The 26,727-nt window shown below is 40.2% G+C and overlaps 1 protein-coding gene across 4 annotated transcripts in view; it reads left to right on the forward strand.

Moving 5' to 3' along the window:
• The first annotated feature begins 3,755 nt into the window (after positions 1-3,755).
• DNM3 (dynamin 3) overlaps positions 3,756-26,727 on the forward strand; it is a 1,007,215-nt gene continuing 984,243 nt past the window's right edge. For 3 of the 4 annotated variants that reach the window (XM_006867044.1, XM_006867045.1, XM_006867047.1), the window contains exon 1: positions 3,756-4,099. In XM_006867044.1, coding sequence (XP_006867106.1) covers positions 3,939-4,099 — 161 coding nt within the window. In that variant the 5' untranslated portion in view covers positions 3,756-3,938. The remainder of the gene's footprint in view (positions 4,100-26,727) is intronic. The other variant, XM_006867046.1, reaches the window with a different exon arrangement.

The raw sequence follows: 26,727 nt of genomic DNA on the forward strand, positions 1-26,727 counted from the left end.
CAGATATAGTGCCAGAAGATGAACCCCTCTAGTTAGAAGGCAACTAATTGGCAGTCACTCAAAATACAACTAGGGAAGATCTGCCTCCTCAAAGTAGAGTTGATTGTGATGACATGAATGGAGTAAAATCTTCGGTACCTTCATTTGCTGATGAGGCACAACTCAAAATGAAAAGAAATAGCTGTAGACATCCATTAATAATTGGAACATAAAATATATGAAGTACAAATCTAGGAAAATTGGAAATTGTCAGAAATGAAAAGTAACACATAAACATCAATATCCTAGGTAGTAGTGGGCTGAAATGGATGGGTATCTCTATTTTGAATCTGACAATCACATTGCAAATTGAGGAATGGCGTCGCATTCATCATCAAAAAGAACATATCAAGATCTGTCTTGAACTACAACATGCTCTCTGTGAGAGGACTTTATCTATATGCCTACAAGGAAGACCAGTTAATACCACTATTATTCAAATTTATCCACCAACCACTAAAGTCAGTGATGATGAAATTGAAGAAGTGTGCCAACTTCTTCAGCTGAAATTGATCAAACATGCAATCAAGATGTTTTGATAATTACTGGAGATTGGAATGCAAAGGTTGGAAACAAAGAGGAAGGATCAGTAGTAGAAAAATATGGTCTTAGTTATAGAAATATTGTTGGAGATTGTATGATAGAATTTTGTAAGACCAATGACTTCCTCATTGCAAATACCTTTTTAAAACAACATAAAAACAACTATACACATGGACCTCACCAGATGGAATACATAGAAATCAAACAGATTACAACTGTGGGAAGAGATGATGGAAAAGCTCCATATCATCAGCCACAAGAAGGCCAGGGGCAGATTGTGGAACAGACCATCAATTGCTCATATGTAAATTCAGGCTGAAGCTGAAGAAAATTAAAATAAGTCCACGAGAGCCAAAATATGACCTTGAACATATGCCACCTAAACTTAAAAATCATCTCAGGAACAGATTTGATGTATTAGACACTAAAGACTGAAGACCAGAAGAGTTGTGGGATGACATCAAGAACATCATACAGGAAGGAAGCAAAGGGTCATTAAGAAGAAAAGAAAGAAGGAAAAGACCAAAAGGGATGCTAGAAGAGATTCTGAAACTTGCTCTCCAGCATAGAAATGCTAAAGCAAATAGAAGAAATGAGAAGGTAAAATAGCTGAATAGAAAATTTCAAAAGGAAGCTCGAGAAGACAAAGTCAAACATAACAAAATGAACAAAGACCTGGAGTTAGAAAACCAAAAGGGAATTAACACGCTCAGCATTCCTCAAGCTGAGGGAACGGAAGAAAAAATTTAAGCCTCAACTTGAAATATTGAAGGATTCTATGGGCAAAATACTGAATGATGCAGAGAGCGTCACAAGAAAATGAGGAATACACAGAGTCACTACAAAAAAGAGATGGTTGCTGTTAAACCATTTGAAGAGGTAGCATGTGATCAACAGCCAATGATACTGAAAGAAGAAATCCACGATATATTAAAGACATTGGGAAACAAAAAGACAATGGGGATAGATGGAATACAATTTGAAATCTTTCAATAAATTCATGCAGCACTGGAGGTACTCACTCATCTGTGCCAAGAAATTTAGAAGACAACTACTTGGTGAACTGACTGGAAGAGATCCATTTTTGTGCCCATTCCAGAGACAGGTGACCCAAGAGAATGTGGAAATCATCAGACAATATCATTGATATCCCATGAGGAAACTGTACATAGACCAAGAGGCAGTTGTTTGAACAGAGCAAGGGAATGCCGAATGGTTTAGAATTAGGGAAGGTGTGTGCCAGGGTTGTATTCTTTCACCATACATATTCAATCTGTATGCTAAGCACATAATTCAAGAAGCTGTATTATATGAAGAAAAATGTGGCATCAGGATTGGAGGAAGTCTCTTTAACGAGTGATATGCAGATGACACAACCTTGCTTACTGAAATGGAAGAGGACTTAAAATACTGAAGAAGATCAAAGACCACAGCCCTTGATATGGATTGCACCTCAGTGTAAAGAAAACAGAAATCCTCACCACCCTACACTAGATAATATCATAAGTGGAGAAAAGCTTGAAGTTGTGAAAGACTTCATTTTGCTTGGATCAACCATCAACATTCTTGGAAGCAGTAGCCAATAAATCAAACATTATATTGCTTTAGGCAAATCTGCTGCACACGACCTCTTCAAAGTGTTGAAAAGCAAAGATGTCAGTTTGAGGACTAAATTGTGCCTGACCCAAGTCATGGTATTTTCAGTAACTTCATATGCATGTGAAAGCTGGACAATGAATAAGGAAGACCATAGAAGCATACATGCATTTGAGCTATGGTGTTGAAGAATATTAAAAGTACCACGGACTGCCAAAAGAACTAACCTATTTGTGTTGGAACAAGTACAGTCAGAATGATCCCTGGAAGCTAGGATGGCCAGACTTGTCTTTTATACTTTGAACATATTGTTAGGAGGGACTAGTCTATGGAGAAGGATATCATGTTTGGTAAAATGGAGGGTCTGAGAAAAAGAGGAAGACCCCCAGGGAGGTGGATTGGTAAAGTGGCAGCAGACGAGGGCACAAATGTAGCAATGATTGTGAGGTTGGTGCAGGACCAGGCAGTGTTTTTGTTCTGGTGCGCATAGGGTCGCTATGAGTCAGTACCGACTCAATGGCACCTACCAACAGATAGTGAAGTCCAGAGTGCAGAAGAGGGATGTTTGACTGCAGTTTAAATTTCTGTAGCTTTTAGTTTTTATGTGAAATTAATATCATAGGGACTCAAGCTTAACAACAATTATGAAGATAGGAGAGGACTAGACAGTGTTTCCTTCAGTTATGAGTCAGAACGAATGAAGGCACCTAACAATAACAACAAAATCATGAGGAAATCCTCAAGCAAAGAATGAAGCATGAGACACGAAGATACCCATGAATTAAATCTTGAGGAGTATGACTATTTGGGAGCAGATGACAGAGGAGCTTTCTAAGGAGGCAGGACCTTTGTGTTTCCATTGCCAGGCACAGGAATTGACAGTGCCTTCTCAGTTTGCTAAATTTAACAGAATGGGTGCAGAATACGTCGTTATCAATAGAGGATATAGAAGGTAGATTGGGAGAAGAAGTCTCAAAGGACAGACTGTGCAAGGTAGGTGGAAAGGGGGTTGGGGAGGGCGGGGAAGGAGGCGTAGTGAATGAAACCTCGGGGATTTCACCTTTGCTGACTCGGACTTGGGGAGGAGAGTCATTAAATTTGAATAGTTAAGTAGGGTCAGACTACGCAGGTCCTGAAATTGAGGCGTCTAGATTTCATTAGGCCTCTCTAGGAGTCATCTCAAGTTCCGGAGCAGGTTACGACGTTATGACATTTCCTTTTGGAAAGTGCACTCTCTCATGGTTAAAACTGTTGGTGATAGCGTTGTTGTTATCCGAATAGCGCTTTCCCCTGGGTTTTGGCTTTAGTAATTGGAAGGTAGCGGTGCGGCCGCCTGTTAGTGAGCTCATGCCATTCCTTGACCTAATATTGTAATTTTGTCTCTAAGCCCAGGTAGCAGATAGCAGAGTCGGTGCCATCCGGCCGCAGCTGGGAAGCAGTGCGTGCACTGCGGGGTCTTTGGTGTCTGGCTGCGGAGCTGTAAGGTCGGGAACCGTGGGGCGGAGTCGGAGCCGGGCGGGGCGCGGGCGGGGCGTCGTGAAGCCAGGCCACGCCCTACCTCGCCCGCGCAGGCGCGTTGCAGGCCGTTATCTGTCAGTAGCTGAGCGGCAGGCTGGTGGCGGAATCCGACGTCTGCGCTTGGACCTGGTGGACAGAGCCCAGAGCAGCGGCGACGGCGGTAGCGAGAACTGCGTGGCCCGGACTGGGGCCAGGTCTTTGAAGCGTAGAGGGTCCGACGATAGACGGGCCACGCAAACAGGATGGGGAACCGGGAGATGGAGGAGCTTATCCCTCTGGTGAACCGTCTGCAGGACGCCTTCTCGGCTCTGGGGCAGAGCTGCTTGCTGGAGCTACCGCAGATCGCCGTGGTGGGCGGCCAGAGCGCCGGCAAGAGCTCGGTGCTCGAGAACTTCGTGGGCAGGTGAGCGCGCGCGGCGCCGGGCGGTTGGAACGTGGACGGGCAGCGGGAGTCTGGGGCGGGGTGGGGGGTGGTCAGGGCTGCGGCGGAATGAGGGGCAGAGCGGTGGCGTCCGTGGGGCGGGGTCCTCCCGACTTCGGGCATCCTCTATCCCCACCCCCCGCTTGGTGGCCCTCCTGCCTGCCTTTCATCCTGCGATACAAAGCCATTTCCTCCCGTTCCTCCGGTCGGGAGTCGGGGGAGGGGGCCGGCGGCCGGGGCTACTTTCCCCGCAGGGTGCGTGCCTGTCCGGGGCAGTCTGGTTGCGTAGTGCGCCCGGGCGCTTTCCAGTCTGCTCTCCTGTCTCCCCTGCTCCACATCCTCTCCTTTTCCTGCCTCCGTTTCCAGCTCTCCGCGAAGCTGTGGGGTTTTGTTCATCCCCTTATCCCCCACCCCCGCCTCTCCGCGGAGATGCTTTCCCCTCATGCTTTGGTCCTCGGCTCCTCTTAGCTGTCTACTGTTCGAAACTGTTGTCGCCTGCCCTTAGCAGGGGAGGTGGTGTGCTAAGATAAGGAAATTGTTTGTTGTGGTGAAGCCTAATCCGGCGATGCTTCCACACCAACCTCCTCCTGGGAATCAAAGAATAAAAGCTGTTGTGTTAGTGTGTACACCTATTCACAGTATTAGGCAAATTCCAGAGAAACTGAGGCTAATCCGTAGTGAACGTGGACTTGTGGTGTCCAGGTGCCATGTCATTCCTGCATCATCTCGAAATTGACCAGCATCTTTTTCGCACTGCCCCCCCCATCATGTTCAGTTTCCTAAGATTTTATTTGTCCTGCTAGTCTTCAAGATAGCATTCTGAATCTAAATTATAGTTACAGTTTTCTTTGTGCTTCTTAAAAAAACAAACAAACAAAAAAAAAAAACAGCTGAAGAATTAATTATTTAGTTAGAAACCAGTGAGAAATTCATAAGGGATTAAGTTACCTTAATGGCCTTGCTTGAGGAGTGCAGACATTTGCTGAGAAAATCTCATTTGAAAGCATTATGAAAGCTGAAATCTGTTTCCTGGTAGTAAACCAGCAGAAAAAGAGAAGAGAGGGAAGAGAGTGAGAGAGACACACAGACAGAGAGACAGAGAATGCACAAGTACTTTATTTTATTTCTTTACTTTGCTTGTTAGTAGATTATGCTTTAGTAGATTCTTGCTTATATTCCTATCGTCTTTTTTTGTTTTGTTTGGTGATGTGAAAAATGTAAGAGTTGGCTATACCCGTATCTCCTCTGGGAATGTTTTATTCATAAAGTATATGCTCGTTTCTCTCAGGTGATACTCTTTGGTGCAAACTTTTTTTTCCTATATGACTTAAAAAGCCAAGAAACCTGACAAACTGTACATGTTTTGCTGGTTATTGGCTGATATCCTTAAGTAATTACTTTGCCTTAATTTTATCATTTATTTTGAGTAATGAGAAAAGTGATGGTAAAGCATTTTCCTTATGTCATCTTGGATTGTTGGTGAAGTGACATGTACAAACAACAGTTAAATACTTCAGGGTTTTACTTTCTTTGATTTACTGCAATGAAATTCATAGATTTAAAGTAGCATCCATAGGGAGAGGGAGGCTTGATGACAATATATTTTTGTGTTTCCACACTTCAGAGTATCCCATAATGAAGCCTTAATTGTCTTTAACTACTTTTGTGCTTCAAACAAATGTCTAAAGATTAGGAATGTAAGTACTTCTAAAGCAGTTATTATTTTTATGCATCTTAAGTGTATTTATTTGGATGAAACTATAGGATAAGCACTAGACTGTGACCCACAAGGTCTGTAGTTCAAACCCACCAGCTGCTCCTGGGAAACCTCATTCAGGATCATTATGAGTTGGAACCCACTAGAAGGCAGCACTTAACAACAACAGTACACACATAGTTTATGGCAAGACTTGTTGAAACTTGTTGTTAAGTCCCATTGAGTCAGTTCTAATAGCCACTCTGTCTAGGTTTTCTGAGGAGCGGCTGGTGAGTTTGAACTGCCGACCTTAAGGTTCAAACCAACCTTGAAGTCAAGTGCGTGTTCTATAATGCCATACCAGGACTCCACAGCCCATATAGAGGAGTAAAATATGTTAGCTTGAGTATTTTTCAGAAATGAATGGAAAATAGATAAAGTATAAATTCACAAATTCTAGCATTTACCAGAATGCATTAGTGATTTATTACTTTTAAAAGTTTTACCAATTATATATTACTGTTAGAATGTCAAATCAAAGGATGAACATAGAGGAAAAATTCATTTAATAAATATATATGGTGTTTATTATCTGTAAGGATACCTGCCTACCATAGCTTATGAATGTGGAGAAAATTTAATTATAAAGGTCATTTGATTTTAGTTAAGGTTTCAATCATGAAATTATTGAGTTATCTAATTTCTAATTATAAACCAACCCTAGGGAAAAGGATTTCTCTATTTTGATAAAGGAGTCCTGGTATGGTGCTGTGGGTTAATGCGCTGGACTGCAAAGTTAGTTTGAACCTCAAGGTCGGGAGTTCAGGTTCACTAGTTGTTCCTTGGAAACCAACAACACTTTGATAAAAGATTCAGCCAGGTTGGAGTGGGATATATACATATATTCCACTTTAACATTTTATCTTTTTATTACACAGAAAATTTGCAGTACAGATATGGCCCTTTTCTTTAAGAATGCAAATTTCCTCATTCATATGTAGTTTTCATTTTAAGACTCTGCCCTAAAGTGCAGTTATTGAATCTAGCCCTAAAATCAAGGGGTAGATTAAGTGTTTACTCATGATTTAAACTGGTTTTCTTGAAAATAACAATGCATTTTCTTCTTAGTAGTTAACAGTTTACATTTAAGGGACTAACAGTATCTTCTCCATTCAGATAGTTTGTTTATGTTAATTTCTGACACCGCTGAGTGAATTTGGATATGAATATGTTTATTTCATTTAACTGCAGCTGTAAAAACTGATTTTTGGTTGACAAGTTTGAAATTGTTATGAATAAAATGAGTCATGAATGAACAACTTGTTTTTTATTTTCTTGCTGAAGTGATGAATTTACATATTAATGTGATAAAGTGTGAGTAACCAGATTGCTCTTTTGGTAGTTCAGGAGGAGACATAGGTTGGTAGTGAGAGGCTGCGTAAGGTCTAACGAATAGAAACTGAGACTCATGGTCTGAATATATAGGGGTTCAGTAACCAGGTAGTGGTCTGTCCACTGGTCTGGTTTATTTTGTATAGAATAATAGAATTTATTCAACTACTTTTTTTTTTTTGAGAAATTGCTATGTGTCAAGTGCAATGTAGAGGTGTTTATACATGAATAATCTCATATAATTCTCATGAAAACACCTTAAAAGGAAAGTATTCTTTTTAGTTCAAGTTTAAGAGAGAGGAAATAAATTTAGAGAGAGAAATTGTTCATGGTTCATTCAATGTAACTTAAAAAGAACGGAGGTAGGATTTTATTTTGCTTCCACGTTATATGCGTTTAAGTTGACTTTGATTCTTAGGGATGCCCTGTGTGACAGGGTAGAACTTCCCCATAGGGTTTTCTAGGCTATAATCTTTAAGGACTTGCTCTGAGTAGGAATCAGCTTGACAGCAATGAGTTTGGTTGGGTGTGGGTTTAAACTTCACAGGAGTTGGTATCTATGTGTTTATCCTGAGGAGCCACTAGATGGTTTTGAACTACCAACATTTGGGATAGCAACCAGGTGCTGAACTGTTGCTCCCCTAGTTTCGTTTGTGGCTCCATTGTTATGCTAAATCATTGTATTCTACAGAAGCTTACAAATTTCTTGGATTAATACTTTTAATTTCTTTTTCTGAACACACTTAAAAAAAATCATTTATATAAATGAGAAATTGCTGTATGACTCTGTTAATATATTATTATTTGTTGTTGTTTAGTGTCGTGAAATCGATTCCAACTCATAGTGACCCTGTACAGGGTTTCTGAGGAGTAGCTGGTGAGTTTGAACTGCCGACCTTATAGTTCTCAGTCCAGTGCTTGTCCTACAGCGCTACTTTTTATGTAAATCTGCATAGGATTTGAGGCTACTCCTTAGACAGAGGCAACTTTTTATTTCATTGTTGTTGTTGTTGAGTGCCATTGACCCATAACTACCCTGTATAGGTAGCTCTGGTAGTGCAATGTTCATGAGTCACGCTGGAGAAAGATGAGGCTTTCTGCTCCTGTAAAGATTTACAGCCTCGGAAACCTTATACAGTATTGCTATGAGTTGGAATAGACTCCAGGGCACACCACCACCACCACCACCATCATAGGGTTTCTGAGGAGTGGCTGTTGAGCTTGAACCACTGACCTTGTGATTCAAACCGACTTTGCAGTCCAGTGCGTTAGCCCGCAGCGCTACACCAGGACTCTTTCTTCATTGTTGTTGTTGTTAGGTGCCATCAAGTCGGTACTGACTCATAGCAACCCTATGCACAGCAGAATGAAACACTGCTTAATCCTGGGCCAACCTCACTACTGTTGCCACTATTGAGTTCATCGATGCTGCTACTTGGCCAATCCATCTTGTTGGGGGTCTTCCTTTTTTTCTCTGACCCTCCATCTTACCAAACATAATATCCTTCTCCAGCGACTGGTCCCTCCTGACAATATGTCCAAAGTATGAGAGACGAAGTTAGGCCTTCTTAAAGGGAGCTCTAAAATGTAATTGGGCTGTTTACGTATGTGTTTAGTGTGCACATAACTTGTTTATAGAGGTGTTAAATGAAAACTGTACTAGTTGCTAACGTGCAAATTTTTTTAATGATATACTTGCTAGAAACATTAGTTCTTCAATGCTAATTATATAGGCAGGGGATATCACATTTAAAAATTCTATCCTGAGTGTTAAACAGACTTTCAGTTTTGCACAAGTAGAATAGATTTTGTGATTAATGGGAATTGAATAAGCGACTTTTTAAGAAGTGACAATGCTGAGGGAGTTCACTTCAACATGGCAGTATTCAACTAATGTGTATTTACATAGTGGTGAGGTTTCTAAATCTGTGTCTGTTGATTATCAAATTAAAGCTGATAATGGGGGAAAACCTTAAAAGTGAACCATTTGATGCAGTTGTTGAATAAACATGAACACATAATTAAGACAGACCCCAATCTGCTCTTAATTCTTTCACTGATTTTGAGAGAGTATTTAAAAATTGAGCAGGTAAGAGGCCTTTAATTAAGAATGAGATTAGGCACAGAAGTGTTCATATTAATGATATTTCTTAATCAGAAATAAAGTTTGTTTTGGGGGAGAGGATTTTGTTAAAATGTCAAAGCATCTGAATGAGTGAATGTTTTTCAGGAAGTGGTTTCCTAGTTAATGGATAAATGGGTGCTGATAGTTGAAATTTAGTAAATTGTTGAAAATCACGGTTCATGATTGCCAAATAGCTATCTAAATAGTGTCAAAAAATTAAAATTTTCTTCATACAGCAATGAATTTGTAAAGTCCCTGATCCCAAAGATATTTGTGCTGAATTAACATTACATAACATAGTTATAGGTTATTACATTTTCTAGTTGGTAGAATTTAATTATTGCAATCAACTAATACCTTTAAATTAAATGTCCCAGAAACAATACAACTACATGAATTGAACTGAGTAGGATATTTATGTTGTACCATTTACTTATGATTAAGAGACATAATAAATGTACTTGTTTCAACTTAAAGAATGAAGTTGAGTGACAGGCATCCAGAACCTTGGAGGAATGGGAACTTAATATTAACTATGCTATTATATTACTGATCCACTGATCCTATCATATTCACACTAGTTGTTATCATCCTTACCAGTATGGCCACTACCCTGCAAACATCAATTTCCTTTCCTATCTTATCGTCTACTATTTTATTTGCCTAATAAAACTATAATCCAATGATTTCCTTACTCAGTTTTCCTGCATCTAAGTTGCTAAATAGTACAACCCCAAACCGAAACCCACTGCCATTGAGTTGTTCCTCTCTGACACATAGCAACTCTGTATGGGGTTACTGAGGCTGTAAATCTTTACAGGAACACAAAGTCTCATCTTTCTCACATGGAGTGGCTGGTGCGTTTGAACAGCCAACCTTGTGGTTAATAATCCAGTGCTTATCCTACAGGGTCAGTAGTGCTCCTAAGAACCAGTGGATAGAGATAAAAATTGTGAAGTTTTATTTATTATTATTATTAATTTAATTTTTAAGAGAAAGCTGTAAAAATTAAAAGGAAATAGAATTTTTCCCCTATCCCATAAGACCCAAGCTAAGAGAGCCCTGAGCTAGTGTATTATATAGAATAATCCAAATTAATGTTTTATATGATCAACATTTTCCCTATCTCTAAGTCTGTTTTGCAATTTCTCATACTCTCAGAATTAATTTAAAAAGTCTAATGGGCAAATTATTGAATGATGCAGACAGCATTAAAAGAAGATGGAAGGAATACACAGAGTCACTGTACCAAGAGGAAATGGCTGATGTTCAACCATTTCAAGAGGTAGCATATGATCAAGAGCCAATAATACTGAAGGAAAAAGTTCAAGGTGCATTGAAGGAATTGGCAAAGAACAAGACACTAGGAATTGATGGAATAAAAATAGAAAATTCTCAACAAAGTGAAGTGGCACTGGAGGCAGTCACTCATCTCTGCCAAGAAAATTTGAAGACAACTATCTGGCCCAGTGATTGGTAGAGATCCGTATTTGTGCACAACAGAATGTGGAAATCATCCGACAATATCTTTGATATACCATGCGAGTAAAATTTTACTAAAGGTAATATAGAAACAACTATATGCAAGTAAGTATACATTGACAGAGAACTTTCAGAGGTTCATACTGGATTCAGAAGAGGCTGTGGAACAAGGGACATCGTTGCTGATGTCCGATGGCTCTTAGCTGAAAGCAGAGAATATCAGAAAGATGTTGACCTGTGCTTTATTGACTACACAAAGGCTTTCAATCTTGTGGATCTTGACAAGCTATGGACACCATTGCGAAGTATGAGTATTCCTGAACACTTAATTGTGCTAATGAGGAATCTGTACCTGGACCAAGGAGGCAGTTGTTTTAACAGTACATGGAAACACTGAATGGTTTAAAATTAAGAAAGGTGCAACAGGGTTGTATTCTTTGACCATATTTATTCAACCTGTATGCTGAGCAAATAATCCAAGAAGCTGGGTTATATGGAGAAAAACGTGGCATTTGGAGTGGGGGAAGACTCATTAACAACCTGCGATATACACATTGCGGGGGTGGGGGGTGACTTTGGTAGAGCTCAGATCCCTGGGTGAAGCCGCCATCCCTAACCCCACTGTCAGGGTGTCTCTCTCAGTTCCCAGGACCCTCTCAGCTGGGCAGGTGTCCAAGAGGCTGGGTTTCCTTCCAGTGACCTTGAATCCTCACCCTCTCCACTGGGTGAGAATGCTTCTGCCTTTGCTGAAAGTGAAGAGGACTTAAAATATTTAATGTTGAAGTTTAAAGAGCACAGCCTTCAGTACGGATTGCATTTCAATGTAAAGAAAACAAAAATCCTCACCACTGGACCAATAAACAACATTCTTATCAATGGAGAAAAGATTGAAGTTGTTAAGAACTTCATTCTTCTTGGATCAACTATCAACACCCAGGGAAGCAGCAGTCAAGAAATCAAACAACAAATTACATTTGGCAAATCTGCTGCAGAAGACGTTTTTAAAGTGTTGAAGAGCAAAGATGTCAGCTTGAGGACTAAGGTGTGCCTGACCCAAGCTATGGTATTTTCAATAATCTCATATGCATGCAAATGCTGGACATTAAATAAGGAAGACCGTAGAAGAAGTGATACTTTTGAGTTATGGTGTTAGAGGAGAATATTGAAAGTGCCATGGACTGCCAATAGAACCAACAGATCTGTGTTGGAGCAAGTGCAGGCAGAGTGCTCCTTGGAGGTCAGGATGGCCAAACTTCGTCTCTCAGACTTCAGACATATTGTCAGGAGGGACTAGTCACTGGAGAAAGATATCATGTTTGGTAAGATGGAGCATCAGAGAAAAAGAGGAAGACTCTGAATTTTGTGAGATAGATTGGCAAAGTGGCAGCATCAATGGGCTCAAGCCTGGCAACAATTGTGAGGTTGGCCCAGGACCAGGCAGTTTTCGTTCTGTTATGCATAGGGTTGCTATGAGTCGGTACCGACTCGATGGCATCTAACAACAACAACAACGCTTCACACTTTTTTTATAAAGTGGACTGAAGAAAGGAACCTACAGTTAAGACTTACAAAATACCTCACACAGACTCTGTTATGTCCTTCTAATGTCCTGCATACTCTTATTTATTCTTACATTCCCCATATCAGTCGTGGAAGAAACTGAGAATTAGAGAGACAAATCATTTGCCTGGGGCCACATACTAGTTAAGGGGCCAAGTTGGGATTTAGCTTCTGATATGACAAAAGTAATCTGGAGAACTGATGGTCAAGTGAAGCCAATGATTATGCATTTACTGAGTTTTGACTAAGTGTATTAGGTAAGGGTGAACAAAAGCAGTATGAATGTAAAAAGGGCTGATCTATGTATAAAAAGAGAATAGAATAAGATATGAGACCACAAGTTTAAAATGAGTATGTAAAATGAAGAGAGTTGGATATAATGAGTGCAATCTATTGTATTTTAAAAACTCATAGTATTAATTTATTTTTAAAAAAAGTCATATGTCTACATACATATAGATAAAACAATCTTAAAAAAACTGCAGTTCTTAAATTGAGCTAGGCTATAAGTGGAAAGGAGATATTATATGAGTTTCCAGTGTCATTTGGCAGCTCGTATCATTTTAGCTCAAGGCTGCATGTACTGAAGTATCAGTGTCAAAGCAGGGGAGTTGGTGATCTCTGTCTCAATGCCTGACTTAACAACAAGGCATTGAATTTAGACTGTCACTCTATCACAAAGAGATAGTGTGTATATTGGAGAGAACTTGAGAAAAAAGTAGCAGGAAAGACAAGAGGTTGGAGGGATGAAAAGTATAACTAGATTCAGTGGAGATTAATTGAGAGCAGGATGAATAAAACCAACTGCTTTATAGGGACCTCAAGGTACTAAGACTTATTTACAGGAGGTAGACTTCTTTTTTTCTAGTTTGTTTTTTTAAAAAATAAGACATTTAATGAAAGTAGTGGAATGCATCGAATTGAAGACAAAAATGTCAGGGAAAATGTTCTGTGGGAAAATCTGAGAATGGGCTGTGGTGTTTAGAAACTGAGGCCTGAGAGGAGTAGGGAGGGAGTCGATGTTCAGTGATTTGCATATTCTTGAGTGGGAAAAATGCTCCAGTAAGTTCAAGGGTTTTATTACTACAAAACTGATGATCCCACCCACCAGTACTCCCACTCCCCACACCAGTCATAGGTACCTTAGCTTTTCTTCCTTTATTGATAACAAGGTCTGGCATTGTACTAGTTTGTTAGAAGAAACTTTCCCCTACCTTGATTTTTTGCTACTATCCTGAGCTGCCCAAGGTCAAAAACAGAGTCAGTTTTTGGGTTTGGGACTGGATGTTCAGAACTGGGAGTTGTGCGTCAGTTCATCGTCTTCTCTTCCTCCTTTTATTGTTTCAAAGTGCCTCCCTCTCATCCTCACCCTGCCTCCTCTTCCCATTCCCTTCTGTTGGACCCTCCTTTTCTTCTCTTCAATACTCCCCATGCTATCTGATCAGGAGTGACATTAGACAATAGTTTTTCCATAGTGGAAATAGGGAGTAGAATTTTGATTAGACTAAGACAAAGCTGAGAAAGTTTACTTCTGAGTAAATTGTAACTTTGCTAATCAGATAGGCCCAGGAAGAGACAATGAGATATTAGATGTTTTCATGTATTATTCATATTTATTCACTTCATGGACATTAGTTAGAAAGTGTACCTGGTATGGCCAAACTTCTGAAAAGCTATGAAGGGAAAGGTTACTACTTAAAGAAATTGGTGAACATTTTGATATAGTAAAAGCAAAATTTCTATAGGAAATACTCATACTTCAGTTTGCCTAGTTCATTGTCTTTACTTTTTTGTGTGTTTACATTCTTAGAGTGATCCCATAGATTTCATAGAAATAATTTCAACAAGCATTATTATCATGTCAAATTCTTTGTCAATGGAACTTGTAAGAAAGAGCCAAGGTAGCTATTGGTGACATATTGAGTTCTGAATGATATGACTGGGGCAGCATTACAGCAGATCTTGTTATTCCTAACATTCCTACTTGGAGTCCTCTATTTGTGGCTCTGTAGGATAAGCACTGGGCTTCAAGGTTGGTTTCAGCTACAAGTTCGGTGCTTCAAAATCACCAGCTGCTCCTTGGAAACCCTGTACAAGGTTGTTATGAGTTGGAACAAGGTTGTTATGACTCAGTGGCATTTAACAACAGCAACAGAAATGTGTGGTGCAGTCTGATAAGTACTGGGCTGTTAACCACAAGGTTGACAGTTCAAACCCACCAACCACTCAGAAACGCTATCAGAAAAAATTCAATAGCACTTAAGAACAACAACAGATATCTCAAAACAGATTGACTTAAGATACAATCTACTCTTATAGATTGTATTGTGTCTGGATGGTCAAACTTTGTCTCTCATACTTTGGACATATTATCAGGAGGGACCAATCAGTGGAGAAGGATATCATGTTTGGTAAAGTGGAGGGTAGGAAAAAAGAGGAAGACCCCCTAGCAAGATGCATTGGCCCAGTGGCAGCATCGATGGGTTCAGGTGTAGCAATGATTGTGAGGTTGGCCAGGGCTGGACAACGTTTTGTTCTGTTTTGCATAGGGTCGCTATGAGTTGATACCGACTCTATAGCACCTAACAATAACAACAATCCTACTTAATGGAACATGATACCAATTTAGTGGATTATGGCAGCCTTAAAAAAAAAGTGTCATACTATATTCCAAGAAGAAATTAAAAGTACTATTTTATAAAACTTTTGCATTTAGTTATATTTAACAGAGCTTCACAAAGATCATGAAAAAATGGACTTGAGAGATGATGGAATACTCTATGAACTTTTTGAAGTCCCCTGGTACATATTTGTATATGTGTACTATTCGTTGTTGCCATAGTCCAACTCATAATGAGCCTATGAGGCAGAGTAAAGCTGCCCTGTAGAGGTTCCAGAGCTGGAAAGCATACGACCAAATCTTACTCCGGAGTGGCTGGGGAATGTGGACTGCCTACCTTTCGGTTAACAGTGCTTAACCACTGTGCCACTAGGGCTCCTTACATGCATACTAAGCTACACTGTAAAATGTATTCTTACTCTGAGTTGTCCTCAAAATTGTTGAAAGCTTCTGGATTGGATTAAATCTGTTTGATGATTCTGTATTTAAGTGGTGGTTCTTGTTGATAAGTGCCGTCAAGTCGATTCGGACCCATAGTGACCCTGTGTAGGGTTTCCAGGGAGCAGCTGGTGAGCTTGAACCACTGACCTTGCAGTTCAAATGGCTCTGCAGTCTGACGCATGAGCTCACAGCATCACACCTGGACTCCACTTAAGTGGTAGGATGTATCTTTATTATATTGTGGTAAAGTGCCATCTAGCCATTTTAACTCATAGTGACTCCTGTAATAGAGTGGTTGTGGTGGTGCTTATGTGCCATGGAGTTGGTTCCGACTCACAGCGACCCTGCATAGGGTTTCCGAAGCTGTAAATCTTTACAGGAGCAGAAAGTCTCATCTTTTTCCCACGGAACAGCTGGTAGTTTCCAGGTTAGCAGCCAGACTCATAACCACTATGCTACGAGAGCTCCTTATTTAATAGAGTTGTTGTTGTTAAGTGCTGTTGAGTCGTTTCCGACCCATAGCGACCCTGTACAGGGTTTCTGAGGCTGTAAATCTTTACGGGAGCAGAAAGCCTTATCTTTCTCCCTCGGAACAGCTGGTAGTTTCCAGGTTAGCAGCCCGACTCATAACTACTACTCTACCAGAGCTCCTTCTATAATAGAGTAGAACTGCCTAATAGGATTTTCTAGGTTGTAATCTTTACAGAAGCAGATCACTACCAGGTCGTTCTCCTGTGGAACCACTGGGTGGTTCAAACCACCAACCTTTTGGGTATCAGCTGAGTGCTTCACCACTGCACACACACTCTTTTTTTTTTATCACAAAAGTGCTATCCACAATATACTATACTACTCCACTTTACTGTCGTCTTTTAAGTGCTGCTGAGTCATCGGTTTCGACTCAGCAACTCCAAGGATTAACTGGTGAGTTTGAACCACCGACCTTGTGGTTCAATCCCACCTTGCAGTACAGTGCTTCATCCCATAGTGTAATACCAGGAGACAAAATGGATATAGTTTTATTTTTATATTGTTAAATTAACTTTTTAGTTGAAAGAGTAATCTGTACATATAAAAAATACATAAAAGCTAATGTATTCCAAAGGAGTATGCATTAAAAACCGTGTTTTCCTACCCCTAGATTTTCCAGTTATTCGAATGTTTAATTTGCCTATGTTCCTGCTAGTTTGTTGTTAAGTGCCGTGGTGTCAGTTCCAACTCATAGCGACCTGTATAGGATTTCTGAGGCTGCAAATCTTTATGTGAGCAGAAAATCTCATCTTTTTCCCTCAGAGTGGCTGATGGGTTTCACCTGCCAACCTTGTGATTAGCAGCCCAGTGCTTATCCTACAGCGCCACCAGGGTTCCATTGCCGGATTACTTTTGGGGTAATATTTTTTGTATACAAAATGTTATATTTGAGGGCAGAGAGTTTACAAAACATATTATGACTATGTGAATGCCAGAAACTATGTGAGGCTTTGTGTATACAACAGCTCCTTCAGCAAGTGTGGTGACTCAGAATGGCACAAGATTTGATATAACTGTACTGTTACCATCAGGGTAAGCAGGCTAACAATTCTTATGAGAAGCATTTTCTGGAAAATTGTTAGTGGGGTCATGATGCTGCCTCCAAATATTTGAGGAGCTTTTAATGTCTCAGTATACCATCAGCACTGGACTGCGAACCATAAGGTTGGCAACCCAAACCCACCAGCTACTTTGAGGGAGAAAGATGAGGCTTTCTGCTCCCATAAGGATTTGCACCCTCAATACCCTGTATAGGGTCACTATGAGTTGGAACTGACTCAACCACACTTAGCAACAAAAACAATTCTTATAAAATAGGGTTAGAAGATACAGTGCAGGCAAACAGATTTATTCTTAACATAAGGGAGACTGCTCATCATAACAGATAATAAGGGGATTGGGTTATCCGTGAGATATTAAAGTATAACCATAAATCCAGGGACGGACTGGCTGCTTGGCATGGTGTTGATGGAAGGGGGGTTAAATAAAAGGACTTTGAATGTTGTTTTCAACTGAGAGTCTATGATTTGGCTTTTTGCATGTTATTGAGAAACCTATCTATCTATCTATCTATCTATCTATCTATCTATCTATCTATCTATCTGTCTATCTATCTATCTATTTTTATTTTTTTCAAAAAAGGTATGCTTTCATAGGCTGTCTGTAAATAGATAAGAAATGGCAGAAATATAAAATAAAGGGTCTGGACCTCTCTGGGTCCAGTCCTTACAGGCCTTGGAAAAATTGGAATGGCTAATTCCATGAAACTGCAGTTACCACCTCTGTTTTAAAATCTCATCTTGGTTTTCAAAGTTTCCCACCTTTCTTTCCTGTTTTCTCTTTCTCCGTCACTTCTCTCACTTGTTCTCTGCATGCTGTGGTCATTCCTGATTATATAGGAATGAGACTGACGTAGGCAAAGTAGGATATTTTTGTGATCAACAGGAATTAAAATAGGCCATATTTTAGTGCCTGCTTTGTGAAAGACACTATTTCATCCTCAACAAAGTCTTGCATAGACTAGCACAAAGTGTCTTGAGAAGTTTTAGAATGTTGAGTCTAAGAACATGTACTCTGTCAAGCCAGATGACTTGAGTTGATGTCCTAGTTCTGCCACTTAATGGCTGTATAATCTTAGGATATTAATTAATTGTGTGACACAATTTCCTCATCTGTAAAATTAGATAATGTGTTGTTGCTGTTGTTAGGTGCCATGGAGTCAGTTCCAACTCATAGTGACTATGTACACAGTAGAATGAAACACTGCCTGGTCCTTTGCCCTCCTCACAGTTGTTATTGTGTTTGAACCCGTTGTTGGCCACTGTTTCAGTCATCTTCTTGGGTGTCTTCCTCTTTTTCACTGACCCTTTTCTTTACCAGGAGTCCTGGTGTGGCACTGTGGGATAAGTGTGCTGGACTGCAAGGTCAGTTTGAACTGCAAGGTCGGTGGTTCAAACCCACCAGCCGCTCCTTGGAAACTCTATATAAGGTCGCTATGAGTTGGAACCAACTTGATGACACTTAACAACTTCTTATCCAAGCATGATAAGAAGTCTTTTTCAGAGACTGGCTCCTCCGGATAACGTATCCAAAGTATGTGAGGCAAAAGCCTGCCACCCTCACTTCTAAAGAGCATTCTGACTGCACTTCTTCCAAGACAGATTTGTTTGTTCTTTTGGCAGTCCGTAGTACTTTCAATATGTTTTGCCAACTCCATAATTCAGATTCTTCTGTGGTTTTCCAGACCATGTCCTAGGTCTTTTGCATTTTAGCTCTTTAACACTTGAAAGAGGTCTTTAGCAGCAAATTTGTACAGTTCATGTCTTGATTTCTTTACTGCTTCTTCCATGAGCATTGATTGTGGAACCAAATAAAATGAGATCTTTGACAGCTTCAATTTTATCTGCATTTTCATAATATTGTGTATTGGTCCAGTTTGTGAAGATTTTTGTTTTCTTCACATTCAGTTTCAATCCATACTGAATGCTGTATCCTTTGCTCTTCATTGCAAGTGTTTCAAGTTCTCTTCATTTTCATCTGCATACTACATAGGTTGTTAATGAGTCTTCCTCCAGCCCTGATGTTATTCTTCCTTTAGTCCAGCTTCTGGAATTATTTGCTCAGCATCCAGATTGAATAAGTATGGTGAAGAGATACAATCCTGGCACACACCTTTCTTCATTTCCATCTACACAGTATCCCCTTAATCTGTTTGAACAATTGCCTCTTGGATCCACATGAGCCAAGTTAAGTGTTCTGGGATTCCGAGCCTTCAGAAAATTATCTGTAATTTGTTGTGATCCACACAGTTTGAATACCTGTGCATGGTCAATAAAACACAAGTAAATGTCTTTCTGATATTCTCTGCTTTCGACCAAGATATGTTTGACGTCAGCAATGCGCAACGACATCTCAGGTTCTATGTTTGCCTCTGAATCCAGCTTGAATTTCTGGCAGCATCTTAGCAATGTTTTTGAAAGATCTTCACAATTTTATTTGCATGTGTTATTAATGATATTGTTCGATAATTTCTGCATTCTCTTGGGCCACTTTTTTTTTTTTTTGTCTTGAATGGGCACAAATATGGATCTCTTTGAGTTGGTTGGCCAGTTCTTTCAAATGTCTTGACATAGATAAGGGAGTTTGTTGAGAGATTTCAGTTTGTATTCTGTCAGTTCCTGGAACCTTGTTTTTCACCAATGCTTCCAGTGCTGCTTGGACTTCTTCCTTCGTTGCCATCATTTCTTGATCAGATGCTACTTGCTATTTCCTGTAATGGTTGAACATTGTTGTTGCTGTTAAGTGCCATTGATTCCGTTCTGACTCCTAGTGATCGTGTTAGAGTTTCTGAGGTGCAGCTGGTGGGCTTGAACCACTGACCTTGTGGCTACCAGTCCACTGCTTACCCTACAGTGCCACACTAGGACTCCAGTTGAAAACTGACCAATTCTTTTTGGTACAGTGACTGTGTATTCCTCCTATCTTCTTTTGATGCGTCCTGTATTGTTCAATTTTTTGCCCATAGAATCCTTCAATATTGCAAGTAGACTTGAATTTTTACTTTAGCTTGAGAAATGCTGAACATGTTTTATCTACCCTTTTGGTTTTCTAACTCCAATAATACTTTACTTTCATTTCCCAGCTTCCCTTTTGAAATGTTCTTTTCAGTTCTTTTGCTTCATTGTTTCTTTCTGTCACTGTAGCTTTTCTACATTCAAGAGTAGGTTTCAGAATGTCTGCTAAATTCCAGTTTGGTTTTGTCTGTCTTTTTGATGATTTTTTTGCTTTTTTTTTTTTATGTGATGTTTTTGATGTCACCCCACAATTTGTCTGATCTTCCTTTGTTTATTAGAATCCAATGCCTCAAATCTATTCTTGAAGTGGTTTCTAATAAATTTAGATGTGTATTCTAGTAAATTATTTAATGTCTCTACTGGCCATGGAATCCTGGTGTGGCACTGTGAAGTTGGTTTAAACCACAAGATTGGTTGTTCAAGCTAACCAGCTGCTCCTTGAAAACCCCAAACAGGGTCGCTAAGGGCTGGAATCCAACTCGATGGCATTAACAATAGCTAGCCATGGAGTCCTGTTTGGTGCTGTAGGATAAGCACTGGACCACAAGGTTGGTTTGAACAGCAAGGTAGGTGGTTCATACTCACCAGCTACTCCTCAGAAACTCTATGCAGGGTCAATATAGGTTGATTTTGAGGTCACTTAACAACAACAACAACTGGAGTCCTGATGTGGCACTGTGGGCTAATGCGTCAGACTGTAAAGTTGTTTGAACTGCAAGTTCAGTGGTTCAGGCTCACCAGCTGTTCCTTGGAAACCCTATACAGGGTTGTTATGGGTTGGAATCAACTCGATGGCAAACAACAACTAGCTATAGTCTTTGCAAACTTCCATCAAATGAAGAGAAGGTGGGGGGAAGATGCTGATGGTTTATATGATTCACTTGTGAGTGATTGTTAACAGGATTGTGATTGTAAACACTTGGAAATCTAACTAATGAGGGAATTGGTCAATGTTACCAATGAGTTTAAATAGAGACATTTAAGAAGGGATGGGGCCTCTCACTACCATCAGAGAAGAAAAGCCAGGAGTGGAGAGTTCCTTGAACCAGAGAAAGCCATGACAATGGAGAAATGGCAAAGGAGTGGCAGAGCAGCAGCCGCGGAACCAAGAGTCAGAGCAGGAGACAGAGCAGTGGCTTCCTCACCTACAGAGAAACGAATGGTGAGTGACTGGGTAGGAGACTTGCTGGTGGAGTAGGGTGTCTGCAGGCACTTTGTTTGGGAAGCTAGGTTTGCTGACCAGCTAAGGTAGAGCTGAGTTTCTTCAGGTTGAGGCTTATGGTGGATTGGTATGTTCCACGGCACATAAAAGCAACCTTGAAAGAGCTTTTGTACCGTTGACTGGGCAGAAAGAACCCTGCCTGAGGGGCATAGCTGAGAGGCTATGCTGACTGAAAAAACTGTGTCCTGGGCTTTTCCGACCTTGAATTGTAACCTGATAACTTCCTAAATAAACCCCATAGTTGCGGTGTCTGATATGTGTGTGGTCATGCAATGAATCGCTGATCCCAGAGAGTAACGTGGGAGGAATGGTTGGTGTTATTATTTTTTTTGCAGAACAGGGTATACTGAAGGTCATATTTGGTTCTTGTGGACTGGTTTAAATTTTCTTGAGCTTCAGCCTGAACATTCATATTCAATTGAGGGTCTGTTCCACAGTTGGCCCCTGCTTTGTTTTGGTTGATGATACTAAGCTTCTCCATGGTCTCATCCCACAGATGTAATCAGTATGAGTCCTGAGTATTCCATCTGGCAAGGTCTATGTGCGTAGTCTCTGTTTATGTTGTTGAAAAAAGGTATTTGTAATGAAGAAGTTGCTGGGCTTGAAAAATTCTTATCATGTGATGTTCAGCGTCATTTCTATCACCAAGGCCATATTTTGCAATGATCGAACCTTCCTCTTTGTTTCCAAGGTTAGCATTCCAATCACCAGTAATCATCAATGCGTCTTGATCGCAGGTTTGATCAATTTCAGACTGAAGTTGGTGGAATTTTTGATTTCTTTATCACTGGCTTTGATGCTTGGTGTGTAAATTAGAATAATAGTTACATTAACTGGTCTTCCTTGTAGGTGTATGAATCCTGTCCTGTTACAGACAACATGGTACCTCAGGATAGATCTTGAAATGTTCTTTCTGGCAATGACTGTAACTCCATTCCTCTTTAATTTGTCACTTCCTGCGTAGTAAACCCATTTGATTGTCTGATTTAAAATGGTCGTGTTTGCCTGTTCATTTTAGCTCCCTAATGCTTCAGATATTGAACTTTATGCAGTATATTGAATTTTTGATGCTTCCAAATTTCCTAGATTCATAGTTTGTACATTCCATGCTGTGATTGTTGTTATGTGCCATGGAGTTGGTTCCGACTCATAGCGACTCTGTACAGGGTTTCTGAGGCTGGAAATCTTTACAGGAGCAGAAAGCCTCATCTTTGTCCCTCAGAAAAGGTGGTAGTCTTGAACTGCTGATCTTGTGGTTTGCAGCCCATTTCGTAACCACTACGCTACCAGAGATTTTTATATTGCATGTTCTGATTATTAATGGTATTTGCAGCTGCTTCTCATTTTAAGTTGTGCTTCATCAGCAAATGAGTGAGGTCCCAAAGTTTCACTCTACCCACATCATTATAGTAGATGCAAAGGCAGCTCTTCCGTAGTCCTTTTTTTTAGTGGGTTTCAATTTGAGGGGCTCATCTTCCAGCACTATTTCGGCTAATGCATTGCTGCTGTTTAGAAGATTTTCAGGGACAGATCCCTCAGAAATGGGCCGCCTACCCCATCTTTCTAGTCTTTCCAAGTCTGGAAGCTTTGCTGAAATCTGTACCATGAGTGGCTCTGCTAGTATTTGAAACACCAGTGTCATAGCTTCCAGCATCACAGCAACATTCAAGCCACCACCATGTGCCAATCTGACAGATGTAGGGGGAATGAGAAAATAGTAGCACTTACCTTGTGTTAGAGGCTTTCTGCTCCCGTAAAGATTTACAGCCTCGGAAACCCTGTACAGGGTCGCTGTGATTCGGGACCAACTCCACGGTACATAACAGTAACAACATCTTGTGTTATGGTTGTTAGGATTAAATTACTTAATACACGTAAAGTACTTGGAACAATGCCTGATAAGTAGTAAAATGTTGTTGTTGTTAAGTGCCGTGAAGTAGGTTCTGACTCATAGTGATCCTGTATACGATTTCTGAGGACTCAGTGGCCGTTGGGTTTGAACTGCTGACCTTGAGGTTCAAACCGACCTTGCAGTCAGTGCATTATCCAGCAGTTCTACACCAGGATGTTGTTGTTGTTGTTAAGTGCCATCGAGTTGGGTCCGACCCATAGCGACCCTGTACAGGGTTTCCGAGGGTGTAAATCTTTACGGGAGTAGAAAGCCTCATCTTTCTCCCGCGGAGCGGCTGGTAGTTTCGAACCGCTGGCCTTAAGGTTTGCAGCCCTATTCGTAACCACTATGCTACCAGAGCTCCTTCTACACCAGGATAGTAATAGTAATATGCTGCTGCTGTTGGTAAGTGCTGTTGAGTCAATTCTGACTCATAGCAACCCTGTAAAGGCTTTCCAAGGAGCGGCTGGTGAGTTTGAACTGCTGACCTTGCGGTTCAAATCAACTTTGCACCCCATTGCATTAACCCGCAGCACAACCCAGTAATGTGTTCATGATTATTTGTCGGGGATCGGAGTTTGGACAGAATATGGATGCCATTAGAGATACAGAATGTTTTGAATGATCAAAGAGTCCAGGAAAGACTTCATGAAAGAGAGATGACTGGAAATGTGTATTAAAGAGTAAGGATTTGATAGATTGAGATGGGGTCAGAGGCACAGAGAATTTTCCTTGTGGCCTAGATAACCTATAAGAGGAATAGGGGGTCAGATGAAAGTTAGCAGAGTGAATTGGGGCCATATGAAAGAGGGGCTTGATTGTTCAGATGAAGAATTTGATACTAGAAAGCACTGAGGAAATATTGAAGATTTGTAGACTGTTCTGTGGCATGACTAGAGTCAGATTTTAGGAGAATAAGTTGGCCACACCAGCCAGCCACTCCTCAGAAACACTATACTGGGTCGCTGTGGGTCAGAACCCATTCGACGGCACGTAACAACAACAACATAGAAGAAGTGAGACCTCTGACAACAACAACATAGAAGAAGTGAGAACTCTGGGGAATTAATTCTGGAATGGTAATGGAGACTTAGGCCAATATGCTTAATGATGGAAAGAGAAATAGGGCATTTCAGAATGATTATAGGTGGTAGGTGAGAGAAAGGAATAAAATTTTATTCTAGACTTTGAGTGGATCACTGGACGAATGTTGGTAAAAGTTCTTTGAAATTTAAGTCTGGAAAAGGACGGAATACCTCCTCTTTCCACTTAAAGCTGGTCAAAATTTTTCTCTATCATCAAGTTTGAGGTTATCCACAAAGCCACCACTTCTGGCCTCCCTTTTTACTGATTGTGCCCTTCTCTAGTCTCCTGATGATCTGTGGTCAGTTCCACACTGTTTAACACCTCAAGTTTCAGACTGTTTGATTTATAGGCAAACTGTAACTCTTCGTGGGTGTTCTCTACAGTATCTTGTATAGTGAGTGCTCTTTTAGGTATTTTAGAGTCTTTACTAACTAAATTATTAACTTGACTTACGATGAATTGGTATTGGGAGACAAGATCAATCATGACTTAGGATTTATTTTACACATACAAAGATAAAGTTGCCTGTGTTTGATAAATGAATGCTCTTAGCATGGTAAACTAATGTTCTTAGTCCATGTACCTCAGGTTTTGGGTTATCTCTTCTCATATGTGTATGTCTCTCTCCATTTCGTAATCAAATTTACTCATGATTCTTGTATCTGATGAAAATACCAGGGATAATTATACTCAAAATACTGGTTCATTCAGGCATTTCTCAAAGCAGACCTGTCATTGTCTATGTAAAACTTACCTGTGGAACCTTACAATATTGGTTATTGGGCTTCAAGTGATCAGTAGGTTTGGAGTTAGGCCAGAGTAATAGGTGTTTGTCAAAAGCTCTCCAGATGCTTCTGAAAATAGCCAGATACAGGAACTACTCATCACCACACCCAGCATTGCCATTATTTTTGCAGCTGTGGTTAAGGAGTGAACTGTGTCTTCCTTCTTCATCAGTGACGATCTCAAAGCAGCTGACTTTACTTTGCAAGTGTTCTTGAAATTGATCACCTGTATTTAATTCCTACAGTTGCTGCCTGAGTAAAATCATCATTTTTGTCATTTGGAAAATAGCAATAGACTCCTAATGTGTCCCTGTTATTGTGGATCTTGCATCCTAGTGGATTTGTTGTTAAGTTCTGTCAAGTTGGTTCTGACTCATTAGCAACCCGATATAGGGTCTCTGAGACTTTAAATCTTTGTGGGAGCAGAAGGCCTGAAAGCCTCATCTTTCTCCCGTGGAGTGGCTGATAGCCTTGAACCCTCAAACTTGTGGTTTGCAATCCAGTGCTTATCGTATGGAGCCACTGTGCTCCTATGAAAACTTAGTATCCAATTTGAGACGTGCTGTAATGGTAAAATGTTCACCAGATTTTGAAGACTTGGTATAAAGCAAGAATGTAAAATAGCTCATTGAATTTTTTTTTTTAATTATTTTTTTTAAGGTTTCTTTTGTGGATTGAGTGAAAGTTTGCAGGGCAGATTATCAGTTTTACATTCAACAAATCATATACCTTGTTTCATTATAATGATTATAATCTCTATGTAACACCAGGTAACAGTATTTCTCTCTATTCACTTTAGCTCTTTTTTGTTTTTTTTAAACACTCAGGCATATATAATAACTTAGACCACCAAAGGGCACATTCTGCAAGTCTGCCTCCTGGCCGCCATCTCTTACTCCCTCACTTCCCATGAGTCTAGAGTCCACAGCTGCTCCCTCTCTGCATGTCCCCGTCTCTGCCTCCATCTCTGGTGTTGCTACTTCTCTGCATAAGGTCTCACATTCTGTTTGTGCTCTTCTCTCTTGATGATCCTAGGGTCCTTTGTTTCTGGACTGCAAGATTAACTACTCCCCCATTTTTGTTACAAAACTTGCACCTTTACAATTGTGACAGTTGAAATTAGTCATGATAACAATTACCCACTATTGAATCATAAGAATCTTATCCCCAACTCTTTTAACCAGACCCATCTACACAAGATGAAAACTATTCCCCTACAGACTCTCAAACTAAACTCCACCTTTAAACCTTGTAAACCAGTCACTTCCTGCCTTTATCGCCCCCCTTATTTTAGGTAGCCATCATTTTTTTTAATATTGATTATATATGTTGAAACAACTATATCTTGGTTAGATTGGATTAAATAAAATGTTAAATTTAAATTTACTTGTTCCTTTTTACTTTTTATAATGTAGCTGCTAAAAAGTTGAAAATTATTTGTGTGTCTCCCATGGTATTCTCACTGTGTAGTGTTGCTCTAGATGCTGTGAGGATAATAGACTAGAAGCAGGGAGATTGGTTAAGGGGCTTTTGGAGTTGTCTAAACCATTACTCTCAAGTTGGTTCCTACTTATAGTGACCTGTTGTTGTTAAAGAGCCATTGAGTCAGTTCCGACTCATAGTGACCCTGTATAGGGTTTCCAAGGAACAGCTGGTAGGTTTGAATTGCTGAATTTGCAGTTAGCAGTCTAGTGCTTATCCTACAG

Source organism: Chrysochloris asiatica, unplaced genomic scaffold, assembly GCF_000296735.1.
Source record: "Chrysochloris asiatica unplaced genomic scaffold, ChrAsi1.0 scaffold00100, whole genome shotgun sequence".
Lineage (NCBI taxonomy): Eukaryota > Metazoa > Chordata > Mammalia > Afrosoricida > Chrysochloridae > Chrysochloris > Chrysochloris asiatica.